At 41.2% G+C, this 21,870-nt stretch overlaps 1 protein-coding gene across 8 annotated transcripts in view; it reads right to left on the bottom strand.

Annotated features, from left to right (window-relative positions):
• ANO6 (anoctamin 6) overlaps positions 1-21,870 on the bottom strand; it is a 183,935-nt gene that overhangs the window by 86,506 nt on the left and 75,559 nt on the right. For all 8 annotated transcript variants that reach the window (XM_014529566.1, XM_014529568.1, XM_014529563.1 and 5 more), the window contains one exon: positions 21,518-21,597. In XM_014529566.1, coding sequence (XP_014385052.1) covers positions 21,518-21,577 — 60 coding nt within the window. In that variant the 5' untranslated portion in view covers positions 21,578-21,597. The remainder of the gene's footprint in view (positions 1-21,517; positions 21,598-21,870) is intronic.

Below are 21,870 nucleotides of genomic sequence, written 5' to 3'. Positions count from 1 at the left end.
CCATCCGGGCGTCCCGTGTGCAACCCGACCCGGGGTGGCACCCCAACCCCTGGATCAGCCCTGCTGTGTGCGCGACCCGGGGTGGCGGGGCAGGCACCAAGGGATGAGGCCTGCCATCTTGCAATAATGGCATACCTATCACTAATTATTTAAATGTAAATGGACAAAAGACATAGGGTGGCTGAATGGATTAATAAAAAATAAGACCCTTACAAAAAATGCAGGGTTACAGTGAAGAGTAAGTGAGATGATGCATGTAAAGCAATAATACAGATACTGAAACATTTTCCCCATCCCCTCAATCTATTTCAAAAGAGGTCTTGTGGCATCTGGCACCAAACAGAATGAAAACAAATAAGATTATTGAATTATAAATAGAGAAAGAAAATCAGAGCCAGAGAAAGTAGGAGGAAGAACATGTACTAACCATTGGGACAATTGTAATTGTTGTGATTTTAACATGACATTTGGCACAAAGCCTTTGGTGGCAGGGCAGAAAGGAAATGTGTTCCATGATACAACCCTTGTTATCAGAAAAAAAGGGAAGCATCTGATTTGGAAGGGGAAGGGAAAAGTCTCATGTTAGACCTTATATAGAAACACCCCGTTTTCATCTACTTCCTTGGCCTGTCCTTGGCCTGAAATTGGGGTTATAAAATATAATAAATTGGTAACCTTTGACTTTTTGTTTTTAGTTCTCCTATCTCTTCTACCTTTGAAGCAGTTAGTCTACATTTCACTCTCTCCCATCTACTGCCATCATTCTAGTCTGTGATCTTAACTCTTACTAACTAAAATACAATTAATATCCCAATCGGTCTCCTTGCATCCACTTCTCCTGTTTGCCAGTTCACCTTACACACTGCCACGCTATGGGTGTTCCTAAGCCAACATGCTCAAGTCATAGGATCCAAACACCTTCAGTTACTCCCAGTGACCTCTGGAGAAAGTGCAAACTTTTCAAAAGGGTAAGTCAACGTCTTTCATAATCTGTTTATAGCCCATCTTTTATTAACTAACATTCTTAACCCTCCAATCCAACCATTCTTTCCAATCAGAGCTTTGACTCTGTCATGTTGCTTCTTACCTCCAGTTCTTTGCTCACATAATTCCTTTCTCCTGAAAACCCTTTTCTTCCCCTTCCCACCTTTCCAAATCTTAATTGCTCAGGGTCCAGCTCAATTCTTCTTCCATGAAGCCTTCCTAACAACTTGGGTGCATGTTTCCATCTGCTTCACTGTGCTACTGTTTATGCCAATTGATGTGTGGGTCTGTGGACTTCTGGAGATTCCTGAGACCCTTTCAGGGGACTCATGAGGTCACAACAATTTTTATAATAATACTAAAATGTTATTGGTCTTTCTCATCGTGTTAACATCCACAGTGATGGTGCAAGAGCAATGGCGGGTAAAACTGCCAATGCCTTAGCACAATTCAGCAATGGTACCAAACTGTATAGGTCGTCACTGTATCCTTCACCACCACATACAGTAAAAAAAAAATAATTCATGTAAGAATGTTCTTGATGAAGCTGTAACACTTGCCCACTTTATTAACTCTTGACCCTTGAATACACGGCTTTGTAACATTCTATGTGAAGAAATGAGAATACCCATAAAGCACTTCTGCTGCACAGCAAGTACGATGGTTGTCTTGAGGAAAAACGTTTGCACAATTTTTGAGTTGCCAATTTTCACACAGACACTACTTTTACCTGACAGATGACTGACAGAAAATGCAGTTATACAAACTTGGGTATTTGGCAGATATTTTTCCAGGAAGTGGACAATGAAACTGTCATTTCAAGGAAAACAACGGACACTATTTTTGCTAATGATAAAATTTGAGCTTTCAAGCAAGTATTAGAATTTAAGACAACCTGTATTCACCAATGAACTTGACAGCTTCTCAATATTCCACAGCTTTTCTGATGAGATTGGACATGTGCTAACAAATGTAGTTTCTTTCATTTTGTATAATAGGTCAACATTTAGAAGAGCTACTTAACTCAGTGAACCTGCATTTTCCAGGTGCCCTATGCATGGTGATAAAAATCATACTTGGGTTTCAAAATGTAACATAGGTTTTTAATAAACAAAAAGTTCACTGATATGATTTTACATTCCACATTGCAATCAACCTTTATGAAACTACCACATTCTTTTAATGTGTATCAAAGAAGAATATCCACAATGCCCAACAAGTCTTTAAAATACAAGCCTTTTCTGTATTTGTTTGGCTCAGTGGATAGAACGTTGGCCTGTGGACTGAAGAGTCCCGCGTTTGATTCCAGTCAAGGGCACATGCCCAGGTTGTGGGCTCAATCCCCAGTAGGGAAGCGTTCAGCAGGCAGCAGATCAATGATTTTCTCTCATCATTGATGTTTCCTCTCCTTCTCCCTTCCTCTCTGAAATCAATAAAAAATATATTTTAAAAAATAAAATAAAAGTCTTTTCTGACTATCTGTGTAAGGCTGGATCTACTTCACATACTTAATGCCCCCCAAAAAACACACTGTAAGTTTTTTACTGCAGAAGCAGATCAGATATAAGCATCCATCTGTTCAAAGGAAACCAACAACAAAATAAAAATACAATCCACTGAATGGAAGAAAATATTTTCAAATGAGGTATCAGAAAAGGGGTTAATATTCAAAATATAAAAAGAACTCATACAACTCAACATAAAAAAAATCAGATTTTTTAAAATGGGTAGTGGACTTCAATAAACATGTGTCCAAAAAAGAAATGCTGATGAACAATAGACACGTGAAAAGTTGCTCAACATCACTAACCACCTTGCAAATCAAAGCCACAATGAGATATTACCTTACACCTGCCTTGAAGGCTATTATTAAAAAGTCAACAAATAGCAAGTGTTTGTGGGTATGTGGAAAAAAGGGAACCCCTGTGCACTGTTGGTGGGATTGTAAATTGGTGCAGCTACTATGTAAGACAGTATGGAGGTTCCACACAAAAAAAATTAAAACAGAACTACCACATGATTCAGCAATTCTACTTCTGGGTATTTATCCAAAGAAAATGAAAACACTAATTTGAAAAGATATATGCACACAGATATTCACTGTGGCATTATTTTCAATAGTCAAAATATGGAAACAACCTAAGGGTCTACTGACTAATAAATGAATAAAGAAGTTGTGGCACATATACTAGTATACAATGGATTACCACTCAGCCATAAAAAGATGTAATATTGCCATTTGTGACAACATGAATGGACTTGAGAGTGTTATGCTAAGAGAAATAAGTCAGATAGAAAAAGACAAAAACCGTATGATTTCACTCATGTGGAACAGAAAACAAAAAAGAAACAAATACTGATATGCGGTATATAAAAATGAAATTCAGACACAGACAATAGTATGGTGGTTATCAGAGGGAAGGGAGGATGGGGTAAAGGTAAAGAGCCAAATATATGGTGATGGAAGATGATTTGACTTTGGGTGGTAGGTGCACAATGCAATACTAGTATACAGAACATGTATCATAGAAATGTACGCTTGAAAATCCAAATATTTTTTTTAGGGAGGAGGAGAGACAAAGAGAGAAACATTGAGAGAGAAATACATGGATTGGTTGCCTCCTGCAAGCACCCTGACCAAGGCTGGAGATCAAGCCTGCAACCGAAGTGGGTATCCTTGACCAGAATCGAACCTGGGACCCTTCAGGCCGTGGGCCAAAGCCCTATCCACTGAGCCAAACCAGCTAGGGAAAACCTATTATAAATTTAATAAAAAATAAAATAAAACAAACAAAAACAAACTCATAGATACAGACAGCAGATGGGTAGCTTTTAGAGGAAGGTAGTCAGAGGGGAGGGTGAAATGGGTAAAGGGGGTGAAAGTGTAGGGACAGACTCTAGACTTCTGCTGGTGAGCACGCTACAGTGTATACAGGTAGTGAATTATAGTGTTGTGTACCTAAAGTTTATATAATGTTATTAACCAATTTTACATCAATAAAAAACAACAAAAAAGAATCTATCTTCTCTTAAAGAGATTTGTAAAGTATACAAAATAATGCCACCTTTCTTACTAAATTTTGTTTTACAAAAAAGTTATTTTTCATAAAATACCTTAATTATGTTAATGTGTACTGAGTTTATTATTGGTTATGTTTAAATGAATTAATAAATATTTAAAATTTTCCGTTGTAACGTCCCAATACAGTAAATCTTGACTGATACACCCACATCAAACATGTTCCTTGGTGTCAATACTAGTACTTTAAGAGTGTAAACTGTAAGAATATATAACGTTTAGAACTGCTGTTCTATACCATTCATTTTGGCTCCTAATTTTGCGCTATACAAATTATAATAGCAAGATATAATACATATATAGTACAATGTCATCTATTTTTATGTGCACATACTATCATTTTAACTGTATTTAACAATAAAGGAAAGAAACCCTACTTTTTGTTTTTTTTAGGAAAGTAAGCCACCAGAGGTACTTTCTGAACTGACTTGAGATAACAGATTCAAGTCAAAGTGTTTAATAGAAACATCTTATTCAAGTTTTATAAAGGTTCAGTATCCTTGGTTTCCAAAGGCTGCTCCAGATGGCCTGGAAAATTTAAGACTCTATTCATCCCCACGCAGTTGTCAGTTTCTGTATACCAGTGGAGGTTTGTAATGATTGCACTGTATTCCATCAAAGTATAGTACTGCCCTCCTATCTTTGCATACACAGTTCCCACTTCCTAGAATCTTCTCTCCCTTTCCCTGGCTCCCTGCTCCTGATAGAGCCCTTCCCTGATCTTCCTGGCTAGCTTAGGTCTCGTCCTTCTATATGCTAGTACTGATATACTCTCAGAGCACCACAGACTCCTCCTTAAATGTCACGTCTCACAATTTTAATTGCCTAGCTATTTGTGTAATTATTTGATTAATGCCTGTCTTTCTCACTAGCACATATGCCCCAAGGGATATTTCCATTGTATTTCCCAACTGTCCCTGCTTAATAGGGTTATAGAACTATTAAATGGATAAATATTATTAAATAAATCAACTGAAATTCATTAACCCTTTGTCCTGTGGGGCTTTGTAATATGACAGATAAAGCCACAGGGAGGAAATTCCATTACACTTCACAGAAAAAATGAAACAGTATGATTTCTGTTTTTCAAAGGAATTATTTAGGGAATAAATAGTGGATAACAAAAGTGGTCCTGGAGAGACTGAGAGAGCCCAGAGAAAGGTGGCAACCTATTCTGCAGGGAAGGGGTGGGTAGCAACAGGGATGAAGAGAAAGAAATAGATTGCAGCTGTAATTCACACTGAGCATCAGCAGGTCACAAACAAGGTGTCAAGAAAATTCTCAGAGGACCGGCTTGAGCAGCTGAGAGAATGACAATTATATTTACCCAAATTCAGAAAACGGAAACAGAAATATGAGTAGTATGGGAAGACTAAGAGTTTGTGAGATTTCCAAGTGGAGATATCAGGGGTCTGGGGTCGAGAGGAACAGTCTAAGACTGCAAGTATGAACTTGAGACTTGTGAGCACTGAGCTTGTCATTGAAACTAAAGAAGTGAGCGTGAGAAGAGCAGTGAGAAAAGACAGCTGGGATGAGCTCTGAGGAAACCTGACATTCAGGGAGGGCCTGGGTGGAAGGAGAAGAAGGTGGAAAAGTGGCTGGGAGGCTAGAGAAGTGGCTGGGACGATAGAGAAGTGGCTGGGTAGAGAAGTGGCCAACCATAAGATTATTTTTGATACCCTTCTTCCTTCCTCACTTTTCATCTCTCTTCCTTTCTACATTCCCTGCCTCTGCCCCTCCCTACACTGGGACTGTGAGGAGAGTCTAACCGGACTGCTTGCTTTCTGTTTTTCCTTCCAATGAATCCTGTCTATTCCTGTCAGATCGATCTCTCTACAGCTGCACTCTTCATGTGTGGTTGTTTAATTCACATGAATTAAAATTAGACAGAATTAACAATTCAGTTCCTCTGTCTCAATAGCCACATTTCAAGGGTCTCCACAGCCACATGCAGCTACGCCGCAATCGCGGTGGACAGCATGGAGTCAGAACATTTCCTGCATCTGAGAAAGTTCTGTGGACAGTGCTGCTACAGCACTGCTTCGTCCTTTCAGCTCCCAAGTCCAAACCCTGAGTTCAAGATTTCTACATTCGACCCTAAGCTATCTTTCTAACTTCATCTCCTCCCACTCTCCTAGATCAACTCTGTAACCTGGGCACACGCCTTTCCACTTTCATTCATTTGTTCATGCCATGCTGTCAGGATACCCTCTTGTAGTATATCCACTGTGGAGGCAGGTTTGCGGCATCTTGGCTGGGCTGCAGTACCCAGTGATGCAACCAAACACTGATTTAGGTGTTGCTGTGAAGGCATTCTGCAGATGTGGTTAACATCTATGGTCAATGAACTTTAAGGGGATTATTCTCAATGATCTGGGTGGGACTCAGCCAGTCAGATGAACGACCTTCAGAGAAAAACAGGCTTCTCTGGAAGAAATTCCATCCACAGACTGCTGTGCCAGCCCAAGAGCTTCCAGCCTGCCCTGCCTCCTGGAGTGCGCTATGAATCAGACCCCACAACTGCAGAAGCCAAGCCTGGAGATAAATTCTTTAATAACTCTCTCACTGTGCCATGTGTGGATATAGATATAGATGATATAGATATATATATACACATATACATATATGTACACACATACACATATAGATATATGTACATACACATGTGTATATAAGTATATACTGTACTGTTCTCTTTTCTGGTAAAACCTTGATTGGTATAGATTTCGGCACAGATTTCAGTACCTACACACCTGTTTTTTCAAAAACAATGATTCTCTGTTTTGTTAATCCTCATCAGAGGATATTTTTCCATTGAGAGAGAGTGGAAGGAAGGGCAGGGGAGAGAAAGAGAGAAACACTGATGTGAGAGGGACAAATCCATTGGTTGCCTCCTGCATGTGACTGGACCAGGGTCTGGGAGCTAACCCTCAACCCTTTGGTTCGCAGGCCAACACTCTAACCGCTGAGCAACACTGGCTAGTTTGAAAACAATGATTCTTAAACCCGGCTGCACATAAAGTCACCTTTGTAAACTTTATACCAACATATACAGGTTCTAACACAGAGCAAGATTAGCTCATGGAGGTGGAGCTTGGGCCTCCACTTTTCAAAAGAGCTCTCCAGGTAATTGCGACACAGAGCCGGGGTTGAGAGCTACAGTCCTAACTAAACTCCTCTAGCACTTTTATTGTAAAAGTGCCGCTGGGACTAATCAAACACTGCACACTGCCAGATATTTTCCATTTAACCAACCTACCAACCAACCAGCATTAGTTGCATGACTAACATTTGTCAGATAATAAGGCAATGTTGGCCTAAATATTGAGATACACGGCTTGGCATTTCTCGAACTACATTGATTAATAAATACTAAATGATCAAATAAATAAAAAAGTTACTACAAAATTTAGTGAAGCTAATAGTGGTTTATTCAACATAGTGCATAATTTAAATAGCTCTTATTTCTAGTTCTATTGAAAATTCGATTAGCAGGTGTTACTAACGCTCAACATATTTCGTTATTGATAGACTGTACCGTGGGTATTTTATAATATTGCTGGCTATGATTAATTCTCAACCCACTGATAACTTGGGAGGCACCTAAGGGCCCGACTACTTTCTCAGGAGCATAAGTCACACATGCTCCTGTGTGCTCATAAGAACCAAGTCCTGATGCCAACACAATCTGATTTCATTTGAAAGGAAATGAGAAGGTGCATGGCTGGGTTGAGCAAGGGAGGGCTATGGCCATTTCAAGGCTGGCTAGCCCCGAGTCTGCAAGATGCGTTTCCAACTATAAGCATCCATAAAAGTGAACTAAGACTTCTCGCTATATTATTATTTTATGAATATGCTTTTAAGATAGCTAAAATGCTTTTCAATCCCTGTGCAGTCACAGAAGGACACCTCGGTGAGGAAATCTACTACTGATTTTTCAGCTCTTTATACAGGAGGAGACTGAGGTCCAAAAAGGAAAAGCAATTTGCCCACAGGGGACAGACAGCAGAGCTTCTTGGGAACAGAGGCTTCTAATTCCCTGAAATTCCATCTTCCACTCAGCTTGGGGGGAGTGAGGGGAAGGAAGGGAAGAGAGTAACTTTGAAAATGACTTTCCCTTACTAAAAAGAAAGCATGTGTGTGTGTGGTTGGCTTTTTGTGTGTTTTTTTTTTTAAAGTAAAAAGACTCTCAAAATCTCAGAAATATCTCACCTCATTAACCTCTATTCTTCAATCTTATTACTTCCTATTTTACAAGACAGTACATTTGATTTTTAAAAATACCTAAGACTAACGAAAGTACATGAAATGGTGGCGATACCATTAGCATCACTGAATGATCTGTCCAAATTTTCATGATGTGTTTTTATTTTAAGGGATTTGGACTTTGCAGTCAAATTTTACTCCAGCTATAAGGATAGTCCTGATTTGATATATTCTAATTCATACTAACATCATATAAAGAGCCACATTATTGGCCTGCCCATTATAATTAATGAAAATGCTCTTTGGTAGTTACTACAACCTGTCAGATCACATTAATCTACATCTCAAAAAATGACTTGGGAGAAGACACTATAAAATGCATTTTTCCCTTTTGAAGGAGCTATTAGAGTTTTCTGGGTAAAAGCATATTTGTAGTTTTCTTTTCTTTTTCTTTCTTTTTTTTTTTTTTTAAACCAGAAACAGACTTAAGGAAGACATTTGAGACCTATAATAAAAATATACTTATTTTATTTATACTTATTGTTGAAATAAGGAAAACGACAGTTAACTAGTTGAACTTCAAAAATAAAAGGATTTTAAATCACCTCTCCAAAACCCTTACTACCTCCAAATTAAGAGTTCAAAATATGGGATGGACAACTGCAGTTGAAATCCCACTGGTTTCCCTTCTGACTTTCCAAGAATCCTGTGAATTCATATTGTATATACATTTCCACCAAGTCTGAATTTCTCTTTAAATTTTAATTTAATGTGGCTTTTTTTTTTTTAGATCATGACACGGTCAGGTTATTTACCAGCAGATTCTCAACTTTAACTCAATTCTTTTGCCTCTTGTGGGCTTTTTGGCATTATTGTGATATGCTTCTAGACAACTTATAATCAAATGAGTCCTATGGTAAATATGATATCACATCTCTGTTCAGAATGCCCCCAGAATGCCCAGGGCTCCCTGCCTTCCTCACGCATGTTTTTGTCAAATTAAATCTGACATCCCCCAGATAATAACAGATAGCTTGCTGAATTTCATTTGGGCTACTTTGTGGGGAAGGAATTCATAAAGCGTTTTGCAGTCAAGGGTTTTGAAAATCAGGGAATAAAACCAGGTAGAATGAACACTGCTATATGGAGGAAAGGGTTTTAATTAATTACACAATTTGGCTGCTGATGATAACAGCTTAAATGAAGGAAAAAAATAAAAAAGCAACGCATATGTCGGTGAGCCACATGCATCTCGCTGGGGTGGTCCAGTCCCAGAAACATCCTCTTTTTCTCATTCCCCACTTTCTACCAACTACCAAGTCCAACTACACATAAAGCATGGTCCAAGCACTCATCATGTCCTTCCTAGACTGTTGTCCAGTTTGTCTGTATTTGAACTACTCCAAGGAGTTAAGGTATTTCATTTATGAGAACGTTTTTCTGAAATGAAATCCATCTGCCTATATATACTTTCTATTCTTGGGTCTTAACTCTACATTTACGTTACTATTGTCAAATGTTTAAACTTGTCAGTAAGTTCTTGCCACCACCATGTTGATCCTTCTCCTTTCTATAGTCTTCCTTTTAAAATGGAGAACCCAGATTAGGAGATGGATTTACCAATACTGAACGGGAGAAGCGTAGTACTTCCTTTGTTCTGGCCACAGAGGTATGAATGCAACCTAGAGGTACTATTACATTCTCAATTCATAATTAGTTTAAGTTAGCATAATACCTAGCCTTTTCACGTGATCAGTCAGTAGGCTCGGCCTTTGTGATCTTTAGTTAAGGAGCTGATATTTATGAATTAGGAGCAGGAGCTTACTTTAATTCATATTGATTTTTGTCTCCTCTAGAAATTGATTTCCATCCATATTCCACAGTCTTGGTAAGAACAATTGCCCAGATAAGCACACATTCACTAGGCCTGCATTTCTTCGTTCTGTATTAAATGCAATTTTTTCCACACAGCTTGCTAAAATCAAAACACACAAAAATAGCTGTGGCTTTCTTCTGCTCTACCTGTCTAATAATCCCCCCTCATTAAAAAAGGGGGGGGGGCAATGTGCTCATTTTGACATGACATTGAACTCATGTTGGTTCCTGATGCTAACATTCACCAACCATGTGCTTCAAAATTTCATTCTGTAATAATCCTCCAGCTTCAATGTCTTTATTGATCAGAATATAGTTTATGCCCAACTTCTACCCTAACCTCAACCCTTTGTGAAAACTGTCACAAATGTCCCTTTACTATTCTTAGAACGTGTCTTGTTCTCCTTATCGCCTTGAGATTACTAATTGTGATTCCATGAGCAAATCTACAAGCTCTTTTAATACCCTGGTTGATAGATAATTTTTCTAGTCAGGAAATTTAAACTCATTGGAATAATTATATTTCTTTCTAAAGTAGTCTCACGCAGAAAGGACTTCTGCAGCCCCTCCCCAGGGCTCGAACCGTTCAATCTAAAGTTCACCTTCATTAGCAGAAAAGACAGAAGTAATACCGGAGCAGATGAGCTCTCTTCTCTGTCCTTTTGTACCACTAAACCAGTGGTTCTCAACCTTCTGGCCCTTTAAATACAGTTCCTCATGTTGTGACCCAACCATAAAATTACTTTCGTTGCTACTTCATAACTGTAATGTTGCTACTGTTATGAATCGTAATGTAAATATCTGATCTGCAGGATGGTCTTAGGCGACTCCTGTGAAAGGGTTGTTCGACCGCCAAAGGGGTCGCGACTCACAGGTTGAGAACTGCTGCACTAAACCGTCTTCCTCAAGTTTCTACACTTTGCTGCCTCTTCAGGGTCTAACATAACTCAAAATCAATCAATCTCTATCATGTTAAGCATTTTTTTAAACAAACCTCAACTCACTCACTCACTCTAGACTTGAGTTTTACTCACTTTTGTTAGTCAAAATGGAAAAGATTGGGGTGTTCCAAAAAATCATTCGTACAGAATGATAGTGTGTTAGCTCTGAGTAAAATTGGCTTCAGTGGGTCTATCCTGGCAGGGCCTAAAAGCATAATCACCATTTATGACTGTTTCTCTGGGAAAATGATTCTGCATTCCAATGAAGTGACTCAGAAAGAAATTTCTGACCCAGATCTGTGCGTGTTGGACTGCCTGCTTTTGCTCCTACCCCCAAATCCTTACAAATGTAGCTTCTGAATCAACCACATAAAGCAAATGAGTAGGTCCCCTTTCCTCCATACTCAGGAATACCACACATTCCATTACCTTTGCTCTTGAATGCACAAAAAGCTCTCAACGGGGAAATGCCATGTGAAGTCGTCTCCTAGCAAATGGGCCAATTGAGCCATTCTTACTAGCTAGTTTATCTTTGACCTCATTTCTCTCCTAACAGTCCTTTTTGCCAAAATAATGTTCCTTTGTTTGGCTTCCTTTTGCAGTAGAGTTTCTTTTCTTTTTTAGTTTGCTGAACTTAGTGCCAAAAGCTATAAGGCAAACCGCCCTATTTCTCTGTTAGAAATGCCTGAATGGAAGAGTCCTCCTTTTAGCCCATCTTCCAGATCCTGAAAATCCTGGGAGCTTGGGGCAGACCTTGTGATTTATGATGGGTTTCTGGGATTAGCCAGAAAGGCCGTGGACTGACCATAAAATCAACTGTAATCTCGTTCAATAGCCCCAGCACTGAGCTACTTACTGCAGGGCTACTTAGACTAGAAATAACCAAACTGAGGTCTGGATTTCTAAAGAGAGAGAAAAAAAGAAGATTCCATTGAATCCATTTTGAAACAAACCTGACTGACCATCTTGAAACAAAACCTGCAGATCAGTGGGCAGCTGGTTCTGATTCTTCTCTCACCAGAGCAAGGAAGGAGGGTGGCTCATTCCCTGGGTCACTGGCAGACCATTACTCTCAATGCTCTTGGGGGAAAAACGTTTAGGCCCAAGCTAACAGAATATACTCCCAGAGTTCCCTAGAGTCTATCATCTCCTCCTCTCAGCGGCTGCTCCTGGTTCACTGGAAATCTGGCCCTGGCTCACATTCTGAGTCTTCCATCAGACCCGAACATCCGCATCCACAGGCCTGGCCCACATACACTGGCACCTCAGTCAATTGACTTATTACTAATGATCGTCTCCCTTTCATGAACTGCCAGAGTCCCACTGTGGACCTTGTCATCACTTGAAAAATTCTCTTTCCAAAGTCACTTATTCAAGAATCCCTCTTGTTGACCACAACTAACATTGCTTCTCATTTCAGTGATTTCTTGAGCCCGGGGATCTTTTCTCATCAATCTGCAAATCCTTTTTCTTCCCTCCCTTCCTCTTTTAAGGTTCCATTTCCCAGCTCATCACTTCAGTAACACTCTTTCCACCATATCCATTTTTTAAAATGTTTTTATTGACTTTTAGAGAGACAGGGAGGGAGAGGAGAAAGAGATAGAAACATTGATGAGAGAGAAACATTGATGGGCTGCCTTCTCCACGCCCCACCACTGGGGATTGAGCCCACAACCCAGGCATGTACCCTGACTTGATGGGGAACCGAACCTGCGGCCTCCTGGTGCATGGGTCGATGCTCAACCACTGCGCCACACCAGCCAGGCCACCATGTCCATTTAGCACAGCTCCAACTCTGGCTGAAGCCTCCTGCTTTCTCGCCGTCTGAGTGATACTGGAGAAACCACAGCAGGGCATTTGGGTATCTCTGTAAATTCAGGCTCCCTGGCCCCACACACACCCTCACCATAGCCCTGAAGCCCTAGAACTTTTTCTAGGTTTTCCCAGGTCAGCCTGGTCTCTGCTCTCCACAACTACTTCAGAGCATCCACTCCTCCCTCTCCTCCCAGTGTTCTCTACGCTCTTAGCAGCTGAAAACTGAAGCTGTAGGATGGGAATCCCCTCACCTTCTCTCCATCAAATCCACAGACAAATAGCATCAACCTTCTCCCTCCTTCCTGGCCCTTAGGAGACACTGCACCTCCTATCTAGTGCTGATTTCTCCACTGCGCTCTGCAAACATTCCACAGCCCTTTCAAAGCTACTTCTCTCTAGATTCAGTTGTTCCTCTCGCATGGATCCTTCTTCAATCCTTTAACTTGTTCAAGTCTCTGCATCTGTCAGAAGGAAATAAACCTTGACTCTCATATTCTCCTCCAGTTATATCTCCCTCATCCTTCATAATCATCCTTCAAACCATTCCACAGACCTTCATAGTCAAACTCCTTGAAAGATAGGTCAATAGTTTCTATTTTCTTTTCTCCTGCTCATTCCACAATCCTCAGAGGTCCCACGAGTCCCCAACACTCCCTAGAAATAGCTCTTTATAAGGACACCAGTGACCTCAACACCCTTTCCGTATTCATCTAACTCAGTGGTTCTCAGATGGGAATGGTTTTGCCTCCCGGGGACATTTAGAAATGTCTGGCAACATTTGGTTGTCACAACTGGGGAGAGGGTTCTTTGCATCTTGTGGGCAGAGACCAGGAATGCTGCTAAACATCCTACAATGCACTGGAGAGCTCCCCACAATGAAGAGAAATCCAGCCCAGAGTTTCAGTGGTGCTGAGGCTGAGCAATCCTGATATCACTGAATCCCTACACAACACCCGAAACTATCAACACTTCATCTGCTTCTTGGCTGCCATCCTGTCGTTCTCCCAAATTCCTCCTCCTCTCTGGTCACTTCCTTTTGCAGCCATCTGCAGACCCGAGTCACTGCCCCTTATTCCTTGGAAATTTAAGCTTTGGCTCACTGTTACTTTTTAAATACATTATGCCTGGCATAACTCTTGAGGATTTTCATATCCACATATGTGATCCTCCCAACACCCTGTTCTTGCAACTCCACCCTGCCTCAGCCATTCGTTCCAATATTCAAACCCCAGACTTTGTCTGTACTTGTTACTGTAACTCCTCCCTCAATTATAAACATCTGACTCTCCATTTGGCTCACTGTTACTTTTTAAATACATTATGCCTGGCATAACTCTTGAGGATTTTCATATCCACATATGTGATCCTCCCAACACCCTGTTCTTGCAACTCCACCCTGCCTCAGCCATTCGTTCCAATATTCAAACCCCAGACTTTGTCTGTACTTGTTACTATAACTCCTCCCTCAATTATAAACGTCTGACTCTCCAACTACTGCCTTTTATTATTCCAGTTCACTTTTTCCCCAATACCCCAACTCCAAACATGATCAAACCCCACTAAATTTATTCATCTAAATCTAAATCTATTGACCCTATTGCCTCACCTCCTCTTATCCCTGGTTCTATACTCTCTTGCAAACATCTGGTAACTCTCTTAGTCTTGTCTTGCTTCACTGAACTGACCTGGTGAAACCCCAAAATAAGTTAAATCAAACTCTTTGCTTATCTCATGCCTGCTCCCCAAAGCTGGACTGGAATGGGAAAAGCATACAAATCATCATGCCCACTTCAAGTGGGCTCATGGCGCCACCCAGCAATTATATCACATTTCCCAGGGCATTCACTCTATCTCATATCTTCCCCCCCTCTCTTCTCCTTTCTTTTCTCTTTTCCTTTCTCAATCTTAGCAAATGCCTTGCTTCCCATTTTACTGGTAAATAAAAAGCAATCAAGAGAAAAAATTCAATAAGTTCCTACTAGCCAGTCTAACAAAGTGATTCCTCCCACCTGCGGCCTCATAGTGGCTCTAAAACGAACCATCTCTTTAGCTATGGGGGGAGGCCTCCACTTAGGGACCACATTCCATCTCCTTCCTGTCCTCTCTCAAGAGGGCATTCCAGGAATTCTTCCCTTTTACTCTGCAGTGCCAGATTTTCTCTCCTTACAGAATTATTTCGATTATTTTACAAAAGGTAATTCCTGCCATCTTAAAACGAACTAATTAAAAAAAACTCTTTTCATCCTAATCCCCTTCCAGATAATACCTCCATTCTCTGTCATCTTGTTCAGCAAAATCTTGTGGAAAGTGTTCTCTAAACTCCCTGTATCCAATTCCTCTTCCTCCATTCCATTTTGAATTCTCTCTAATGAGTTTTGGATCCCACCACTCAGCTAAGACTTCTAGTCAAGGTCAGCTCCATGTTGCTACATCCAATCGCTCATCCTCACCAGCAGTATTTGATCACTCCCTCCTATTTGTACTTTCTTCATTGGCTTCCAGGACTCTCCTTGCTTGCCTCCTACCCCACTGACTCTTTCTTCTCAGTCTCCTCTGCTCTATAAACACTGGGCCCCAGGGCTCACTTCAGGGTCTCTTCTTAACTTTATCTCCCTCTTTCCTTTGATGCTCTCATTCAGTCCCACAGATTTAAACACCATTTGTGTGCTGACACCTCACATCTCTAGCTAGACCCCTCTCTAATTCCTGACTCATATATCCAATTGTATATCAACTTCTCTACCTGGATGTCTCAAACTTTACAGATACAAAACGGAAATGTGATCTTCCACTGCACACTTTTCCCCCCAACTGCTCCTCTGTAGTCTTCCAGGTCAAAAACCTTCGTCATCCTTGACTGCTCTTTCTTGCACACCTCACATCAGATCTGTCAACAAATCCTCTTGGTTCTACCTTCAAAACACACCAAGAATGAGCATATGTCTCATTACTGCCATCATTAATACTCAGGACCAAGCCACCATCATCTCTCACTTGGATTCCTAAAAAGTCCAACAGGTCTCTCCATGCTTCTGCTCTTGTTCCTCCACAGTCTACACTCACCACAGTCAACATGATCCTGTTAAACCACAGCTCAGGTCAAGTCTCTCCTCTACTCAGAACGCCCCCATTATCCTCCAGTAACTTCCCACCTCACTCAGGGTAAAGCCAAAGTGTTTAGAATGGCCTATAAAGTCCCCACTGTCTACTATTCTCACCATCCTTCTCTCTACTCCAATCAAATTGGCTTCCTCCCATTTCCTCAATCATCACAAACTCCCACCGCAAGACCTTTGTCTAAGCTCTTCCTTCTGCCTGAACTGTGCTTCCTCTAGATTTCCAAATAGTATGCACCCCTGCTTTCAGGTCTTTTCACTTGCCACCTTTGCAGTGGGATGTGCCCACCTTCTCAGTGGGATGTGCCCTGAACACTATTTAAAACTGTAACCCTTCCCCCTCAATGTACACACACAATCCTTACTTTATTTCCCTTTAGGATTTACCACGATTTGGCATGTGATGTATTTTATTTATTTTGTGTATTTTATGAATTTAATTTATTGTTTCTCCCACCAAAATGTAAGTCCCACACGTACAGGGATATTTTGTTTGTTCACTATAGTGCCTAAAATAGTAGACTTCAAATACATTATTTGTTAAATGAATTATTATTTTAACTCTTTCTCGGGGATCACATATATTTTCATCTAGTGAAAGAGAATCAAATTTGAATTTCAGGGAATCAGCAGTATTTTCTAGAAAGTAGTATCTTCCCTCAAAAAGGGAGCCAGTTACACAATGAGATACTCTTCAGACCTCCTTCTCTCTGTATAATCGTGAGTGCTGAACGAAGGGGACATACAGTATACTTACTTCACTTTATTCCTCATTTTCCTGAGTCTATTTTTCTAGGTAAGTCTCTCTAAATCCTGGTTTCTCATCATCTTCCCTGGTTCATCCTATTGTAATCCTAATATTATTTTGCCAACCCACACTCATTATTTACTCTAAATTTGGTAGAAGCTAAACAAAGGAAAACATCACTAACAGCATGAGACAAAAGGTGATAAGACTCTTCCTGCCTCCAAAAAGCCAGGAGACTTAAATACAGTGGGGCCTTGACTTACGAGTTTAATTAGTTCCGAGACCGAGCTTGTTAAGGAGCTCGTTAACTCAAATTACTCTATCAACTCAATGCAAAAAATCGGCCGAGAGACAGCTGGTATCTCAAAAAAACTAGTTAGTCGGGACACTCGTAAGTCAAGGCCCCACTGTATAAATCTTAAGTCTGAAAAGGCTTGAAATGGGGATATTATTAGTGAGACTCAAATCATAAAACATAATCCCTTAGCCTTCTCTTTCCTTCCACGTGTTTTCCTGCTGACCCAGCCTGGTTTCTCTCCAGTTTGCTGCAAGCAGAGTCCCCACTGCTAGATCCGAGTTCTTCCCGCCCCCATCCCTCACCCAGGTGTGCTCAGGCCATCGGGCCTATGTAAGTTCCTGGGCCAATACCAACAGAGATGGGGTTTCTAGAAACAGACTTGACCACTACCCCATCCTTCTCCCTACGAACCCCTCCAACTCCTTGAGGCTTGGAATAAACCTGAGGTTTGCGAGGTCAGCCATGACTGCACCCTCAGGTCACCTTTGTTCTTAACCAAACCTGAAACTGAAGGCACTGGGGGGAGCTTAGGTGCCCTCTATCTTCATGTTACCATATTGCAGAACCACCTCTGTCTGCGTCATAGCCATGTGGATGGCTTCCATCCTCAGTTCTGAACAGACAGCCTAGGTCTGCCGTCTCTGCTTCAAAGTCTGAACTCTACAAGGTTATCAGGGATATTCGATCCCCAGCCTCACTCTGGCCAGTCCCCTTCCCCAGCGTCTGAGACCTGTCATCATGTACCTAGTCTATGTTTGGGGTCCATGTCCCAAAACGATGGTCACCAATCACCTGGTTCCAGAGCATCTGGCCATACCACTCTGTCCTTGACTAGGTCGCCATGAACTAACTGTTGTGAAAATTATAATTTAATTATAGTTTTTTGACACAAAGGAACATTAGAGGGGGAAAAAAAACACAGTATGGTACTGTATACCTTAAATGGACACAGTGCCACATGTCAATTATATATTCATTAAATCGCAGTAAAACGGGAAAAACAGCAAGGGAAACATTCAGGATAAAATGTTAAGTTAACAAAGCAGGTTATGAAACTGATTTTCCTTGTGCTTATACAAAAACCTGCACTGGATTGAGATGGTTTCCCAGCATAGCAAGATCACCAAGTTACTCTCTGTAAGGTCAGCATTTAGCTGGGTCTCTTCCACCTCACTCGCGCGTCCACCTCACCTCAGAGAGGGTCCATGTTTAGTTTCAACATGTTCCCAGCACCTCACACGCTTCGGAGTAGCAAACACACACACACACACACACACACACACACACACACACCTTGTGTCCACATCTCTGTGCACCCCTTTCCATTTCATCATGCTTTGGCTAACCTTGCCTCAGTCTAAAAGTGGGGTGGGAAGTGGAGAGGAGCAGCACTGAGACGCCGGTGACAAAAGCATGAATGGATAACCTCTGTAGTGAACGAGGTGAGCACAGTGGGCTGCTGTCTCCAGGCCACACGGGGGTTCACAACAGCATCTGTTTACCCGTCACTTACAGTCATTTACATAGACCACCTGGCAACACGGCTCTGCCTGACTAGTCACTTCACAGACACCTGAGCTGCGACGGAAACCCTGAATGTGCTTATCATGCCGGTAACCAAGGCTACTAAACTAGCACTGCTCTCTGAGGCCTTGTTTAAAAGGAAAGAAAAACGGAAATTCTGAAGGAAACAAATGAATAATGATAAGCATTTTCGTTCTCCCTGTTGGCCAAACCATATAAATACACTCCGTTGTATGAGAACACTAGACTCTTGATCCTTCTAAAATCTGAACTATTTGAGGCTAAGGCCTGAGTAAACATAGTCTGTGCCTTGCTTTATTTCGGTTCAGCTCAGCAAACTGCCAGATGGAGAACAGAATGCTGACTTCACAGCTCCTTTTACTCTTCTGTCTTCTCCCTGTTTTCAATTTTGCTTTGCTGTTGGGTTCTCTTTGCTCCCAGGGTCACAGTATCACCTGTTTCTGATTTTAAATTTGGGGTTGGATCAACTTACCTGATTCTGTCCTGGCGTTTGCCCAATCCGCCTGCCTACACGGCCCAGTGAGCCACCCATTTTCACTGATGCTGTAACATTCTGCCTACAAAAAAGGCTACCCTTCAATATTACGCCCGATTCCCTTGAGGACTTATTCTCCAGGCACCTTGCACACCTCCTGTTTTTTACCATGGAGATGGCATCGGGGAAATACATGTTTACTGTGGAACTGGGAGTATGCAGCCTACAGTGATGCTGAGGAGAAAATAGAAGCGGCTATGCACAGGCCACACAGGGATGTGGCATGCAGTGAGCATCGGATGCGTGAAAATCCATAAAGCACAAGAAAAATCACAGATTCCTTCCTGAACACGGGTGCGAACACACAATTAGAGAAAGATAATAGCAAGGCTATAGACATCGATATCAACCGTACATAGAAGGAAACTGTGATTAACAACTTCAGCTCTTCTACTGTGTGTAAAGAAATGACTGGATATTCTTGAGTGGAAAATAAAAATATGAAGACAGAGCCTAAATCTCTCCTTTCAGTTTAGAGGTTCTCAGACTCATTGTTAAGACAAGTCGCGGTAAGTCTATTCTGTGATCCCCAAGTTCCAGCCCTGGTCATTCTAGCTTGGACTGGCCAGTCCTCACACCTGAAAAAGGGACATGGGGCAGTTAACACTGAAGGTAAAAGAAGATTCCCAGTGTAATTCCCAGTGTAGACTGTCTGTGGCAAAGACAACACTGAGGCATGCCAATCTCCAACGCCATAATATACGAAGATCTGTTCTTGAGAAAAAATACTTCTATTTTCACACCGGGCATTGGTGTGAACTGGATGTGTTTACCAAGCACACCACCACCTGACTGCACAGAGCTCTTTTTTAGATTAGATATGTTGCTTACAGGTTATCAGAAAAAAAAGCAGTTCGAAAATAACAGAACCAAAGAGGGCCACCTCCACGAGCCTGTACCAATATCAGACTCAAATGTGAAACATATGCGTCAATTCCACTTCGGCCTCTAACTGCAGAAGTTAGAACAGGGGTGGGCAAACTTTTTGACTCGAGGGCCACAATGGGTTCTTAAACTGGACCGGAGGGCCGGAACAAAAGCATGGATGGAGTGTTTGTGTGAACTAATATAAATTCAAAGTAAACATCATTACATAAAAGGGTACGGTCTTTTTTTTTTTTAGTTTTATTCATTTCAAACGGGCCGTAGTTTGCCCACGGCTGAGTTAGAACCACCACAAAAGTGCTCTGCTCCTTTAAGATGCAGGACTACTGGCGAGCACTCCCAATTTTCCTTCACTGAAAATCTCATTGAATATAACAGGGAAGCCATCGAACACTATGTCTTTCTATTACAGCCAAGTGATTTTCGCAGTAGGCAATCTGCTAGTACACCGCAGGAGCCCACACTTTGAAATACAATGGCACTGTGGGTACAGTTTGATGTGCGATCTCTTTTCAGTCCAGAGCTCTTCCTCCTGGCTGAATCGAGGGGGCGATCCATAAAGAGTGAGTGAGAAGAGAGAGGAAAAACACATAATGAGTTCTTTTTTGGGGGCGGAGGGGCATCTTTATCAATAATACAATGCTGCTCTGGTGCTCTGTCAATTGTCGGAGTGGCGACTGCATATTACACTTTGAAAATAAATCAAAAAATATTTTTGCATTGCTAAAGTGGTAGACAAGCCTGCGGCAGGGGACAAAAATCAATCCATGGCGGTGGGTCCTGGCATGCTTTCCTACACGTCTGTGAATAACAGGGTACAGGAGTCAGAGAAACACTTCTTCCCACCCCCTCCCTCAAGTGAATCTAATATAAAACCTATTCAGTGAGGACATTCTGCATAAAGCATCCTATGTGCTTAATTTTCTTTTAACAAGGCATTAATAAAATCACAGTAGCATCTAATAAGATTTTTAATTTCTTAAGGGTAGGAACCATGGCTAGCCTCTAATGAGTCTAATTTAGTGGAAGCATTTAGTTCCCCTCTTGGTAGGAATAAACACTACAATAATCCTAGCCCTGCAAGATATATCTACATAGGTTGTATGACTGGAGGTTCCGGAATGAAATGGGAATCAGACTGGTTAATGGACTTGTACATCCTCAGTAAAGACTGGTTTCCTGAGTTACTAACAGCAGAAACTGATACCAGGGTATGAACGAATGATGGGTAACGTGATACTATCGTGCTGCAGAATGAGTTCCCATTGACAATGACACATAGCAGAACAAACCGACAGAGCATGATGCCAAGACACTACAGTTCTATAGTCACCTGTTCCCCAAAGAACCACAGCACTGCCAGCGACACCTGTGCCAGATGAAGAGCCACTGAAGGCAAGAATCCATGGAAAAAGCCACACCTTGCCCTCCTCTTGGTGAGGAAGCTCTGGCTAATCAGTACAGATTTCAGACAGAGTAGTAATACTCACAAACTCCGGGGATCGGAAATCAGGCTGACTTTCCCGAGTTCCAAATTTGGAGCCAACCATCTGATCGAAGTTTTCCAACGCTAAAAATAAACAAACACATGAACAAATGAAGCATGAAGTTGCATCGGCTCACATACTTTTTGCTTTTAAATCAGCAGCACTGGCTTATCAACTATATTTAGCATTTGTGGCACACTTATAGGTTTATATGATTTAACCAGTGACCCGGTGCATGAAATTCGTGCGCATTAAAAGGGAATTAATTAGAGGAAATATTTTAATATTGCTATTTGCCCTTTCTCTATAATAGAGTGTCAGAGATAAAAGAAAATTAGTAAAATATATATGAAAAT

The sequence above is a fragment of the Myotis brandtii genome, unplaced genomic scaffold, assembly GCF_000412655.1.
Source record: "Myotis brandtii unplaced genomic scaffold, ASM41265v1 scaffold686, whole genome shotgun sequence".
Taxonomy (NCBI): Eukaryota; Metazoa; Chordata; class Mammalia; order Chiroptera; family Vespertilionidae; genus Myotis; species Myotis brandtii.
This window is presented reverse-complemented; position numbering and strand designations above follow the sequence as displayed.